Source organism: Glycine max, chromosome 4, assembly GCF_000004515.6.
Source record: "Glycine max cultivar Williams 82 chromosome 4, Glycine_max_v4.0, whole genome shotgun sequence".
In the NCBI taxonomy this organism is placed as follows: Eukaryota; Viridiplantae; Streptophyta; class Magnoliopsida; order Fabales; family Fabaceae; genus Glycine; species Glycine max.
In genome coordinates this window covers 15,257,670-15,271,869 of record NC_016091.4, presented here as the reverse complement: position 1 = coordinate 15,271,869, position 14,200 = coordinate 15,257,670, and the positions used below count along the sequence as shown (strand labels likewise).

General features: G+C 32.4%; 1 protein-coding gene across 3 annotated transcripts in view; it reads left to right on the top strand.

Moving 5' to 3' along the window:
- The first annotated feature begins 1,381 nt into the window (after nucleotides 1-1,381).
- Nucleotides 1,382-14,200, top strand: part of LOC102669521 (uncharacterized) — a 16,300-nt gene continuing 3,481 nt past the window's right edge. The window contains exons 1-3 of one of the 3 annotated variants that reach the window (XR_005891278.1): nucleotides 1,382-2,085; nucleotides 2,188-2,343; nucleotides 5,141-5,516. Coding sequence is in view for 1 of the 3 variants with exons in the window: in XM_041015158.1 (XP_040871092.1) it covers nucleotides 2,037-2,085; nucleotides 2,188-2,343 (205 nt within the window). In the remaining 2 variants the exon portion in view is untranslated. Of the gene's footprint in view, nucleotides 2,086-2,187; nucleotides 2,344-2,496; nucleotides 3,946-5,140; nucleotides 5,517-14,200 lie in introns of those variants that run through there. The other 2 variants (XR_005891277.1, XM_041015158.1) reach the window with 2 other exon arrangements.

The window sequence follows — 14,200 nt, the reverse complement described above, 5'->3', positions numbered from 1 at the left end:
TAATACCACATCTAGTTGTATATATAAAAAACAAAAGACAACAGTTTTTTGTCCTAATTATAAGAAACATATAGCACTACTTTATTATTAAATTTCCTTTTTACTCCTAATTAATTGTGATGCCTATTAATGATGACTCTCATTTTCTCATGAAAGTGGGTGCATTTATTGAGTTGTCTAGAAAAGAAAATACACTCTTTGGTTGAAAATTTATCTTTTAAAAAACCACAACCTCTTAAATCATTAATGTAATGATAGTCTTGGAATAAAGTTATAATTTATGATAAATTAACTGATCTAACTATTTTTATTGATCTTAATGAATTAAATATCTATTTCTTTTACATATATATATAGAGAGAGAGAGAGGGAGGGAGGGAGAGAGAGGGAGGGGGGGAGGGAGAGAGTTTTTTCTTATCAAAGAATCATTCAATAAAAGTGTTTGAACTAGTGGCATAAAGTTAAAGGCTTTTACTATTTTCACACCTTATTATTACTTAATACACTTCTCTTTCATTTTTTTCTTCAAAAAATTACCCCAAAAAACACACTCCTCTATACATACAGCGATGCCTCTTCCATTTCAAAAATTACTCCCCTTCACATTTGTGAATTGTCATCAATCAATGCATTCCATAAATTTGTCATCAAATTATAGCAATCTCTCAATTCAATAATACCCCAATACTTCCAAAAAATATACTCAAATTTGTATTTCCAAAATTGGCTTCCTTTTTTATTTGTCCGAGTGCTAACGCCCATGATTTCATGCGTACATTGACCACATGTTACATCATCACAATTTTTCTTTCTGACAAACAGAGAAATTATTTTTATCTTTCTACGGTTCATAGCAAAAGGCACAATCCCACAGGGGAGAAAAAAACAAAAAATTAATTCCACAACTTCACAGCATAATCCAAATTTAAAGCACAATGAAAAATGAGACACAGCACAAATATGAATGGTCACTACATCAAGAACCACCGCCATCGAAGGAAACCATTTTCGAGCAAGGAAAATTTCCATTTCACAAAAGCACTTTTAGTCAATTACATACAAGATTAAAGCTAGTTAACAATTGAAACTTCAAAGTTAGAAATTTCTCTCCCACCTCTATTTTTCCAAAATTCTTAGGCTTGTTAACAGTAGGGCAACAAAATTAGAAAAACATTCTTTCATAAGAGAGACTCATGCAAAGAGATGAAAGAGAGTGTATTTTGGGTATTTTTAGGGGAAAAAATTAGTAGAAGGAGTGTATTAGAAACATAGTAAAGTGTAAATAGCAAAATAAAAGTTAAATACCAATAACAAGTTACTAGACTTTGAGAGCCGAAACAAAACGGCCAACTAGAGTTATTTTTTTATCAAAAAAGAAAACAAAAAATCGTAGCTCCTACCAAAATTGTTAGGGCTTTGTTAATTACACCCTTCGTTTTGTTAAGTTGTCATTTGTTTAATGTTTCTTACAAAAATATCCTCCCAAAAACACATTTTTGTTGTTCATCACACAAAATAAATGTTTTTCCATTTTGTATCAGGGGTATTAGATCTCAATACAAAACCAAAAAAAAAAAAAAACATGTTCTTGTTGTGTTAATTTTTTACGAAAAAATTAACACAACATAAACATGTTTCAATTGTGTTAAAAAAATTAAAAATATAACACAATGAAAATGTGTTTAATATCCACTTTGTATATAAAAGAAATTTGAACTTAATAAAGAGATATAAAAATAATGGGAAAAAAATCATCATTTGAAAATAAAAAGTAAGAAAATATATACTATGTGGTTTGATTAAAGCTCGTGGTGGTAAAAACCTATTACATGATTGGCAACATAAATATACACAAGGTGGTGGTTGTAAGCATTAAAGAGATAACTAATAACTTGACTCCATGAACAGTGAAACTTTCAAGCATTAAAGATGTCGATCTAATGAAGTTCTGCCTATGGGTTTTCATGAAGATAGAGCCAACAAGTAAAAACACTCTCAACTAATCAAATCACAACAAAAAATAGAAGAAAGAAGCAATGAAGTCAAGGTTCAAGATGAAGATTGAAAAAAGAGTTTGTGTCCTAGGTATGTTATAACACCCCTCGTTACATTAACTCGAAACTCAACCTACAACACTTTAGCTCTATTAATTTTATTATGATTTTTCACACGTGCAATCATCAATAGTTGTGAGCAGAAACAACATTCATTGGAAAGTTCCACCCTTTAATTTCTTCATTCTTCTTTCCCTTCCAAGTCTCATCTCCCTCAAGCTAAGACCTTTGAAGTCATGCAAAATGGGACTTTGTTCTTCTTCTCTAGAACTTCTTAGATCACCATTGAGTAAGTAAACTTCTTCCTTCTTCCTCATTTGTCCTCTGTGTTCTTATTTCTTCTCTTTTCAAGAGATCTTGAAAAGGGTTTGATGTGGTATTTTGATTGGTGGATCAAAATTTGATTTAAGTTTACTTTGGGTTTTGTTTGACATGTTTCTAGTTGGAGCTGTAGAGGAATTTGAGAAAAAGCTCTCTCTTGAATCACCAAGTTCCTTATTTTAGTCTCTTCCTCAAGAAAATCTCAACTTTGTAGGATAAAGGAAGCTTTAGTTTGATTGAATGTTTTTTTTGAATATTTTATGCTTGAAATGTTGTTTTTGGGTGTGTAATGATGTTTATATGTTGTATTTAGGGGTAAAATTCGAATTGAGATTGATTTGGTAGTCATTTGAGACGTTTATATAGAAACTCGAAATTTGCATACCCTGTTTTGCTTAAGTGAGGGATTATTTTTGCTTAAGCGTGACATGTGACAAACGGTGAGTCTAGATGTAGTTCTAGCTTAAGCCAGGTAGAATCATAGCATAAGCAAGAACGATAGAAAAATATCAAATTATCTATGAAATTCTCGCTTAAGCGGGATTTAGGTGGTGCTTAAACGAGATTTGTTGTATAACACTTTATAAATGATTTCCAAATGAATTTTGATTATCATTTTTACTATTTTATGGGATTATGAAAATGCCATAATTGAATTCTAGAACTTGGTCAGGAAATTCACATTTTGCAAAGTTTAATGTTGTGATGAGGGTAAGGATTCAAAGCGTGAGAATGTTGTATTGTGCTTATTGCACTATTAGATGGACATTACAAAAAGATTCAAGTGAATCATTTCTAAAACATAAATGACTACAATGAGATTTTTAAAAGATAAATAATCAAATTGAAAAAAAAATAATAAGATAATTAAAGAAACAAAAGTGATATTTGAACTTTAAATTAATGAAGTCATAATTGAGATTGAACGAAAATCTCAATGACAATTTAATAAGTTGGAATGATAGAGGTATATCTCACCCTTTGTATTTGACCCCATTGACCTCAAACAAGCTCTAAAGTATTTCATCCTACTCGCAACAATCCGTGATTATACAATCACTAACTATAACTAAAGTTATCCCACACAGTACTTTATAACTTAAGGATAATAAATTATAAATTAATAATAAAATATAAGCAACTTTTTTTACTACAACATATAAACAACTTCATTACCATTGTAACACAAATTCATAAATCAGGCAACATAAAGCATGTGTTATAGTTAAACAAACACGTAAATATCACAACAACTTATAGTTAGAGCTAGCATTCAAATACTAGATGTTACACTCCTTATCCTAAGTGATTAAGCATTTCTCCCCTAATTCATTTACATTGTTTATCTTAGTTCTTTGTTGGAGTTGAATCTCATAATTTTTATAATTTTCTTTTATCTTTCATTTACAAAAATAATTTCCCCTGTTATTCAAAAAGATGCAGGTGATCTTCCTTTATTAACAAAAATATATTAACTGAATTGTATATTTTTTTCATTAATAATTGCATGAAACGTGTCTTTTTTAAAATGACATAAAGTATATAATGACATTTTTTCTCCAAACATAATCGATGAGAGAAATTTAAAAAAAAAAAAAAAAAAACTCAAGGCCATAATATTAATGTGACAAAGACAAATTACCTAATTAGAGAGACCCACAACAAAAGTATCACCACTAAATAAGTGTGAGAATTCCCATGGTACAAATTGCATGAAAGTAAAGCATAAAAATAGGACATCTCCCACCTCCCTTAACATTCTTATTTTTATTACTTCAACTTCTACAAAATTCCTTTCTATTTTTTCAAATTTTATAGAATTGTATTTTAAATAAGTTTTATTTTTAAAAAAGAAGAACAGTATTATATTAACAAGTGTTTGCGATATATTTATTAATAAATTTAAAATTAAAAGTTTCTATTTAAAAAATGTTACTTACTATTTTTATTATGATTTTAAATAAAAACTTATTTAATGTTGTTTAATCGAATATTTAACCCAAATGTTACTACTAGAAAGGTATCTCAGCAAAATTGGCTGTTGAAACAAATTCACATGAATTTCTTGTGAATTTTTATGCCAAAAAAAGTAATACACTGAAAATACCTACGGATTTATTTTCTTGTGGACATATATTCGCATTTAAGACCCACTGGTAAATTTCTATTTATATTTGCAAGAAATATTAAAATAAAAATTATTACTTGTAAAATAATTTGCTTAATATATAAGACATTATTTTAATTAATCAATTATAAATATATCTTCAAATTAATCAATCAAGAAATATATATATATATATATATATATATATATATATATATATATATATATATATATATACTCATTATTGGAATATACCTCCCTACTTTTTTATTTTCACTAAAATTCCCTAAACACCTCCATGTCTTATTTTTCCTCCACGTCAATTAATCTTATCCTAACTCCAATTTTTTAAACGTACTGGTTAAAGTGGGCATGACCTTGTTAGGTGGGACATTTGTGCCAAAATGAATTTTGATGTTTAATCATTCCCTAGCAGGTCAAAGTTGAAATGGGAGGACATTGGCAATGTTTTTAAATGAGTAATAATCTAGTCAACAAATTAATATTCAGAAAAATTTATTAGAAGTTAGGTTTAAATGTTTTTTACTTGATAGCACTAGATATATTATAAAAATAAAAAAATAAAAAAAAAATTTTCTTTTTTTGTTAAGTTCTAATTGAGTCTATCTTTTTTTTTACATAATCTCATCTGATCAAGCTTCCGGACACATGATCATGTGAGAGATTAACCTTATATGTGATGTGACTGAATTCATTGGAGGTCATTTATTTTAGATGCTAAGATATGCTATTCAAGTACTTGAGCCAGTTTGGATAACATCTAGATAAATAGAAGCGGGGCATGTCACCAAGATGTTCAGGGGAAGATATGGGTACCTATTGGGTTCAGGATAAGGTTCTCCAGGATATTGGGCAGCTGTGGTTACACTCTGGGACAATACTTGATGAAATGGGTGGGATCAGAAAACATAGCAAGAAAGGCTATCTTACATTATCTTCACACACAAAGTTACTTGAGCAGAGTCAAGAAGAGAAGAAAACAATAAGATCTACCTCATCTGTTACAAGGATCCATATTTGTTTATTTATTGATGACTTTATGTTCTCATGTTTTTTTTTTTCATCAATCAAATATATGCATGTATTAATAGGTGCATAAGAGATACCTAAACTTACAAAAAAACTAATACATGAATTTGATTAATACTATAACTCATTTCTAAGAAGAGAACTCACTCTACAATTGTTTCTAAAATTTTGAACACAAGAAGAAATTGGCACCAATGAAGTATGTATGTATGATTTAAGTGGAAGAAAGTCCTACATGTCCTTAAGGCCAATATGTCTCTCAATATCTCACTTTGCCCATTTGCTTCTTTTTCCTTGAGGTGTCGTCACTCCATGGTCATCACAACAACCATCACAATGTGAAATTTCCTTAAGATCCTATGTTTACATTATGGGTGGGCTGTGGGCATAGTCCGAAATTTGAGTTGCAATAATGAAGATGAAGATTGGATGGCTTTTTGAACATCGAACTATCTCCCTCTAAACACCTTCTTTTATTATATATATATATATATATATATTAGTCTTATATACAATATCCTCCCCATAACCTTGAGTAAAGCTAGCTTGGTAATTGGCACACACCACCATTTATTTCAAGCCTCCAAGACAAGAGTAAATGCTGCACTGGCTCTGCTGCATCTCTACACAAAGGGCACCTGTAATGACCCCTCCTTCTTTTCCCTTAAATTAACTCTAGTAGGTAGTCTATCTTTCACTATCTTCTAGCAGAAGTGAACAATTTTTCGCTGAAACTTTAATCTTCCAATCTCAAAGATGTCCATGCTCACTAATTGCTCGATCAGTCGAGCTCAAGGTGAAGGATCTGAGTTACTTCAAACCACACCCAACTATCTCCATTTCCTAAGTGTAACCTAGCACTATTGAGTTCATTCACAAACTCTTCCACCATATTTTCTTCTGCATATCAACTTCTTCTTCTCCAGCTAAGTTGATGAAGGACTACAAAAGAAGAGGACCTTGAGTTGTTACTAGATCAAGGTTGAGGAAACTTCAAGAGGACATTAATATGAAGATGAACTCATTTATGGACATCTTCAGGAGGAAATTTTAGTTTGATGCTAACAGGGAGAGTGCTTCTCTTTGTTTCTTCCTTGAAACCCTGGTTCCCATTCCATTCTTTGTGGTTAATCTACCTTAACTATTCATTTGAATTGTGGCATTATTCTTCCACTTCTTTGTCTTGATCCATTTTTTCCTTTTTTTCAAAGAAAATCCCCAATTTGACCATGCTGAAATTTTATCCTTATGGGGTTTTCATCATTTGGTATTAAGAGCCAATTTCAATATCAAATTTGTGCCAGAGTTTGTTAACATGATTGAAAATTATTAGCATCAATTTTTGCTTTGGGTTTGAATACGTGATTCAGTTCATGTCACTTGGTGGCATCACTGCAACGGTTTTATGCGTCAATTTTGATAGTAATATGGTACTTTCCATTGCGCCACTAATTTCAATTCGTGAGCTGCTTGCTTCAATTTCCTTTCAATTAAATCGGTGCATTTTCTGGTTTGTGGAAGAAAAGCTGAACCAATAGGTGGAGAAAGAGGAAAGAACCTATTCGTGAGCTGCTTGCTCTTTATGTCATTTATTTAAATGTTCACCACCTATTGGTATTTTTCCATGCTTTTAATCCTTGAATTTTGTTGCTACTGGTTGGTTAATTACTTTTTGTGATGTGCCTTTTTCCTCTGTGTGCACGCTATACTTTATCGATTCCTTGACTTGTTTATGTGTCTAGTGCTGGAGAATCTAATTTGTGCATGACCATTTGTGATTTTTGAATCAATTGCTATTGGCACCACTTTTGTGCTGAGCGTCATTTCCCCCCTTGAGTTCATGTGTTGTTTATTTCAAAATTGATTGAAATTTTGCACTGGGTTCTTGAGTGTTCATCTTTGCTTTTAAGAGTTGTGGCAAAATCCTTTTATTTGATTCATAAAAAATTGAATTTGAGTGAGTTTGGGTGTTTTAACAAATATTATAAAATTGAGGAATTCTCGGCAATTAGAGGAACTGAAAATATAAAAAAAAAGTATTGGAGAAAAATAATAGAAAAAAATGGTATCTAAAAAAATATGTCATATATATAAAAGGTCATTCTACATCATTACCAAATTCTTTGCTTTTCATACACCTTACTTCATTTTATCTCTTAAATACACTTGTTCTTACACAAGGTGGTTAGTGGTGGCGGAGGAGGGGGCTAGGGGTGTTGGGAGAGGGTTTAGGGGAAGAAGATGGAGGTAAAGTGGTTGTTTTACACTGCTTGGACGTATTTGTAGCCTTTAAGACTCATCCAAGCGAAATCATGCTTGCCTGGGCGAGCTGATCCAACTCAGACTCGCCTAGACAAAATTCTACTCGCCTAGGTGAATGCTGCTCCAACAAATTGCACTCCAAATGTTATTTTCAAAATCCCAACGGTCAAAATGAGAATTGGGTTGTCAGCCTACATTTAAATTTCAAGACGATCCAACGGTTAACGAATTCAAGATTATAGTTTTACCAAAACAAGTTTAGGTAAAACTTGAAATCTCATAATTTCAACTTAAGTCTATAAAAATCCACATAATTCAACATTCACATCAAGCAAATCACACATGGCTAATTCATATAATACCTCAACTCATCCAAATTAATAAAGTAATTGAATAACACAAAAAATACATCAAACATCTATTTTTAGTTATCGAAAGTTCAGGACGTTACACTTAGTTTATGTTTTTTTTAACTCTTGTGTCTTCTAGTCTTGTCTTTTCTTGACATTCTATTTTTGAGTTGTCCCTTTCACTTCTTTTAAGTTTTATTGTGTCTTTAAATTTTCTTAGTTTTGTCTTATAGTTTTCTTTTTCTTGACCTTATTGAGTTAAGCTTCCATTTGTGACATATTCACATTGAATACTTTGTTGGATATTGAATTGGAGGTTCTTTGTAAGCAAAAGTGAACATTATAGAAAATCCTTGAAAGTATGATACACGAGTGTCTCTTGAGTAAAACACTCAGTGAGTGGTGAGGTCTTATTTTTCTATATTTTGTGACTAATATCTTCTTATAGGTATGTCATCTGAAAATGATAATGATCCACCTTATCCTAAGACAACCAAATTAATGACATCCTTGACCCAACAAATGGAGAAGATGCAAAGACATATTGAAAAGAGGATGGGAGAAAGGTTTGATGATATGAAAAGGAGTACTCAAGAGTTGATTGGAAGGCATGGAGAGGAAGAGACATTGATAACGACTGCCAAATCGATTCAAAACAAATAAAACTAGGAAATTTTGCAATAAAGGATTAACCTAGATCGACTCAGAGATATGATTCAATTTGGTTCCTACTTTAATTCACTTATAATCATCAAGGAGAATTTCAATGAATAGTTGGTAGGCACTAGAAAGAAATATGAAAACACAGAACATAAATGCAAAATTTAAACTGAAATAGAGTTTAGTTGTAGAACACAAATAGAATTGCACAAACAAGTTGTAAAACAAATTCGAAATCATCAATCAAATTCATCAAACCAATGCAAATGAATTATCATAGTTTTGTAGAGAATGATCATGTTGTGAGAGTTCAATCAATGTCATTAGAGTTGTTTCAATCAAATTAATCCCTAAACTCATTGAGATCACAAATTAGGTTGGAATATCATCCAAACAATCTATGATTAAAGTTGAAATTGGGAAAGGAATCCCTAAACTAATTTGTTTTCAATCCTAAGAATATTCATAATCATGAAACTCGAAAATAGGATTGAAGAAAAATATGAACATTCACACAAATTAGAAATACTAAACCAGAACTCAAATTTAGCCTTGCTTGGAGTGGATCCTTGGATTGATTAAGTGTTTAGCCTTCCATGATCATCGCCAGTGGAAAATCCACAAAATTTTTGCAAGAAAAAAGGAAGAGAAGAAGCGAAAAGAGGGAGAAAAATGAAGAATGATTGAGAGGGAAAAAAAAGATAAAAGAATTTTTCTAAAACTTGCACAACAAGTAACTAAATCTGTTTTTGGACAAAATGAAGTAACTAACTCACTAAATAACTAACTTCCACTAATATATACATTTACTACTCAAAAGAAAGGGATAGGCCTTGATTAGGCCCATTTAATCTACCTAATTAAACTAATTACACAAAGCAAAGCCCAAATTCGCAGCCCAATTATTCAAGTGTAGAGGTTCTGACTTCCAAGTTCAATTTGACCCTCGTAATGGAAAAATTGACCCAAGCTTATTTGTGAAAAAATTGAATAACTTTTTCTTAGCTTTCCAGGGACTACTCACACACTCTATTTAGAGTTCTATAGTATCCTATAGACCCTACACAAGGAATATAGGTTAAGTAAGCACAAAAATCTGAAAATAAGCCACAATTATCCATTAAGCTTAATCATTTGCCAAAGATCAAAACTAAGTTAAAGTGATAAAATAAAGGTAAAAAAATTTTCAATTGAGCTAAGAAGAATAAAAAAAAATACTAAACTACAAATGTTCAATCAGACATCATAGGTCACCTCCATCTTCATAAGGTAGTGATGATGGTTACGAAGGAGAAAGGAGTCATAAAGATAAGAGAAATATGGATGCTATGGATGATGTGAAGGTTAAAATTCCAAAGTTCCAAGGTACTTGTGACTCGGAGGTGTGCCTAGATTAAGAAATAAAGGTTGATCAAATTTTCAATTGCCACAACTATAGTGAAGAAAAGAAGATAAGATTGGTAAGTATAGATTTTGAAGGTTATGCTCTTGTGTGGTGGAACCAACTTCAAGTTGATGTGGATTGGTTGAGAAGACCTAGAGTGACAACTAGGTTAGAGATGAAGAGGGTTTTGAAAGAAAGGTTTGTACTTCTCATTATAGAAGAGAGTTGCACAACAAGTTGCAAAAGTTTTATCAAGGAAATATAAGTGTGGATGAGTATTACAAAGAGACGAAGATTTCTTTGATAAGAGATGAAATTGAAGAAACTCAAGAAACTACCACGGCTAGATTATTACATGGTTTGAATAGAGACATCTAAGATGTGGTGGAGCATCAAACCTACAATAGCATTGATGAGCTCATACATAGAGCCATAAAAGTGGAACAATAATTGAAGAAAAAGCAAATATACAAGAAGTCTTCGTACAACACTTCAACTTGGAAGGACCAATCCAAGAAGGAGGAATCATCATCTCATTCTCAATAAGTGAAGCCTTCTAATAGTAACACATTCAAATACTACTTCCACTTCTTTTAAGAGTAGTTCTATCAAGTGTTTTAAATGTTTGGGAAGAATCATATTTCTTCTCAATGCCCTAACAAGAAGACAATGGTGGTGTTGGGAAATGGGGAAGCACGTGTAAAGAAATGGATAAAACACAAGGAGAGAATATTTTCCATTCTACGTGCTTAGTAGAGGGAAAAGTTTATTCTCTGATCGTAGATGGGAGAAGTTGTACAAGTGTTTCTAGTAGAAGGTTGATAGAAAATCTTGGCTTTACCCCCCCCCCCCCCTCCCTCTTCACCCCAAGTGTTACAAATTGCAATTTGGTTGAGTGAGAATGGAGAGTTGATTGTAGAAAAACAAGTTTTGCTTACATTCTCCATTGGTAAATATGTTGATGAGGTTTTGTGTGATGTTGCTCCAATGGAGGTTAGCCATATTCTACTTGGTAGGACTTGGCAATATGATAGAGAAGTTGTACATAATTATGTATCCAATGAATTCACTTGTGTACACAAGGGGTGTAAGGTGATTCTCTAACCTTTGTCTCCAAGTAACATATATGAGGATCAAATCAAAATGAGATTAAAAATAGAGCAGGAGAGTAAAGAAAGTGAGAAGAACGAAATACATGAAAAGAGAGAAAAGAGTGATAAAAAAAGAAAAAAAGAGTGAAAATAAAATTGAAGTAAAAGAAAGTTTGTTCATAACACCAAAAGAGGTAAAAAAAAGAGTGATTCTAGCAAGACAAACCATTTTATTTGCTTATTCCTAAACATATGTGTTTGTTTTCTAGTGAGATTGTTTTGCCTCTAGGTGTGAAAAAATTGTCAAAGGAGTTTGAGGATGTTTTTCCCAAAGACATACCTCATGGACTACCTCCTCTAAGAAGAATTGAACATCAGATTGATCCCATCCCCAGAGCTTCTTTACCAAATAAACCAGCATATAGAAGCAATTTAAAGGAAACAAAGGAAATTCAAAGGCAAGTGGAAGGGTTTGTGGAAGAAGGATGGATAAGAGAAAGCTTATAACACCCTTTACCCCAACATGCATATAAATAAAAAAAACACATAAAATGCGGAATCTAATTAAACCAATTTTATTCAATTAAATTGTAAGTAAATCAATGTGAGTAAAAGGTTCACATTTTCATTAATCACCAAACAAAACTCCAAGGGAAAAACTAAAGACTTAGCATGTGAAACAAAATGATAAAAACTACATCTCCAAAACTTCATGCAATTAATGCAAAAACCCATACCCCAATGTCACATCCTATCAGAGCATTGTGTCCTGACATCCTCCAGCATAAGGTTCCTTAAACCAATCCACCTAGTCATATGCTTCCACGAACACAAGGTTCGAGATCATCACAAGATCCAAACACAAACAGCACACAAGGAGTGAATTATCACATTCCTAACTAATAAAGAAAAACAAGACAACATGTAGATATACATATATATAAATGAAATACAACTTACTTAAACACAGCTCACGTCATTCTACCACTTGTCGCGTAGTATCACATCTCAACACAACACGTCTCATTCATTTTCACATCATTCACGTACTCAAGGATCAAACCACAATATCACTCTACTAATCAATATCGATCAATATACAAGCATTATGCAACAGATATACCAAGACTTAATCTTATATGCAATGTGATACCATGTCAGTGAAAAACCTCGTCGGAAGCCTAGGAGTACATGACAAGATAAATCACACACTGGTAAGTCAGGTTACTCTCACTAGGTAAAATCATAGGGAGACCAGTCAAGGTCACGCTGTTTTGCGAGTCGGCACAGGCTTAAAGGAACACTCAAATCGCGTGTATTTAACCCTAAGGCCTAGACTCCAAAGAGTCCATTAAGGCCTCTCCCTCCTAATTCAAGTCCAACCCAAAAAACATTTTAGCACACAGATTTTATCTATGAACTATACAAAACACATGATTCCTCAATTATTCTCAAAATAATTTTAACTCGTCGTACATTAAAGTGATTAAACTCATCGGGTTCCCACAGTGGATCTCATCACAATACTCGTTGGCATTAACTTGTCTCCCTTAAAGGATCTTACAGTCATGTGATTGTACAGTTCATAACTCACAACTCAATGCATATAACATCTCAATACATGTGCGATCTCACAATTAAACACATACTCAACTTGTCACTTACACAATTTAACACATACACAATATAACATCTCAATACATGTGCGATCTCACAATTTAACACATACACAATTTAACACATACTCAACTTGTCACTGTACAAAACACACGATTTCTCAATTATTCTCAAAATAATTTTAACTCGTCGTGCCTTAAAGTGATTAAACTCATCGGGTTCCCACAGTGGATCCCATCACAATACTCGTTGGCATTAACTTGTCTCCCTTACAGGATCTTACAGTCATGTGATTGTACAGTTCATAACTCATAACTCAATGCATATAACATCTCAATACATGTGTGATCTCACAATTTAACACATACTCAACTTGTCACTTACACATAATTCATCACACTCGCATAATCCAAAGACAATACATTATAACGTCTCATGCATCATATACATGTCACACAGTAATAATATTAATATGTTATGTTCATATGATTAAACCCCTTAAACAATTTCACATAATCATATCAAAATCAAATGAATCAAAATCATAGGTCAAAAATACGAAAACACCAAGAGCACTCAATTTTATCAACCAATTCGCATCAAAGCATCAATTGGCCTGTCAAACATAATAATCTCATAATTATAATCATAAAGGCAGAATTACAATACAGTAACCATCCCAAAATAAATCCCAATTTGATCCTCTAAAGATCCCTACACATGTTCATTTTAACCTCAATTGTGATAAACTTATCTCTTACCTCTAAGAGGGTTCACATGTGTAGTCCAGCAACGATAGTGGCATCTCTAGCGATTTGCTAAGATTTCTCAAGCTTCTCCTCTGGTTGTTCTGCTAGGGTTTCTAAGTGTTAAAGAGAAGGAGAAGAGATTGGAGCCTCTTCACTGTCTCCATGCGAGGGACATTTTTCTCACTATAAACATTATTTCTAAAATCCCAACGGTGGGGATGTGCACAAGTGAGTTCCAAACTTGGTGTTCAAATTTGACGATGATCCAACAGTTAACGAGTCTGGGTTCTTATTTTTACTGTGACAATTTTGGTTGTATGTGGAAAAAAAAGAGCTCTGTGCAAAGGCCATTTCTCTCACCAAAGACATTATTTTGCAAATTTCAACATTCAAGGTGTGAGAAAATAAGTTTCACACCTAGTGTTCAAATTTAATTATGATCCAACGATTAAAGAGTTCGAGATCGTAGTTTTACTGGGACATGTTTGAATGTATGCGGGAAAAAGAGAGGGTTTTAGAAGTATGTCTATTGCTGAAACGTCTTCTATTTAGACC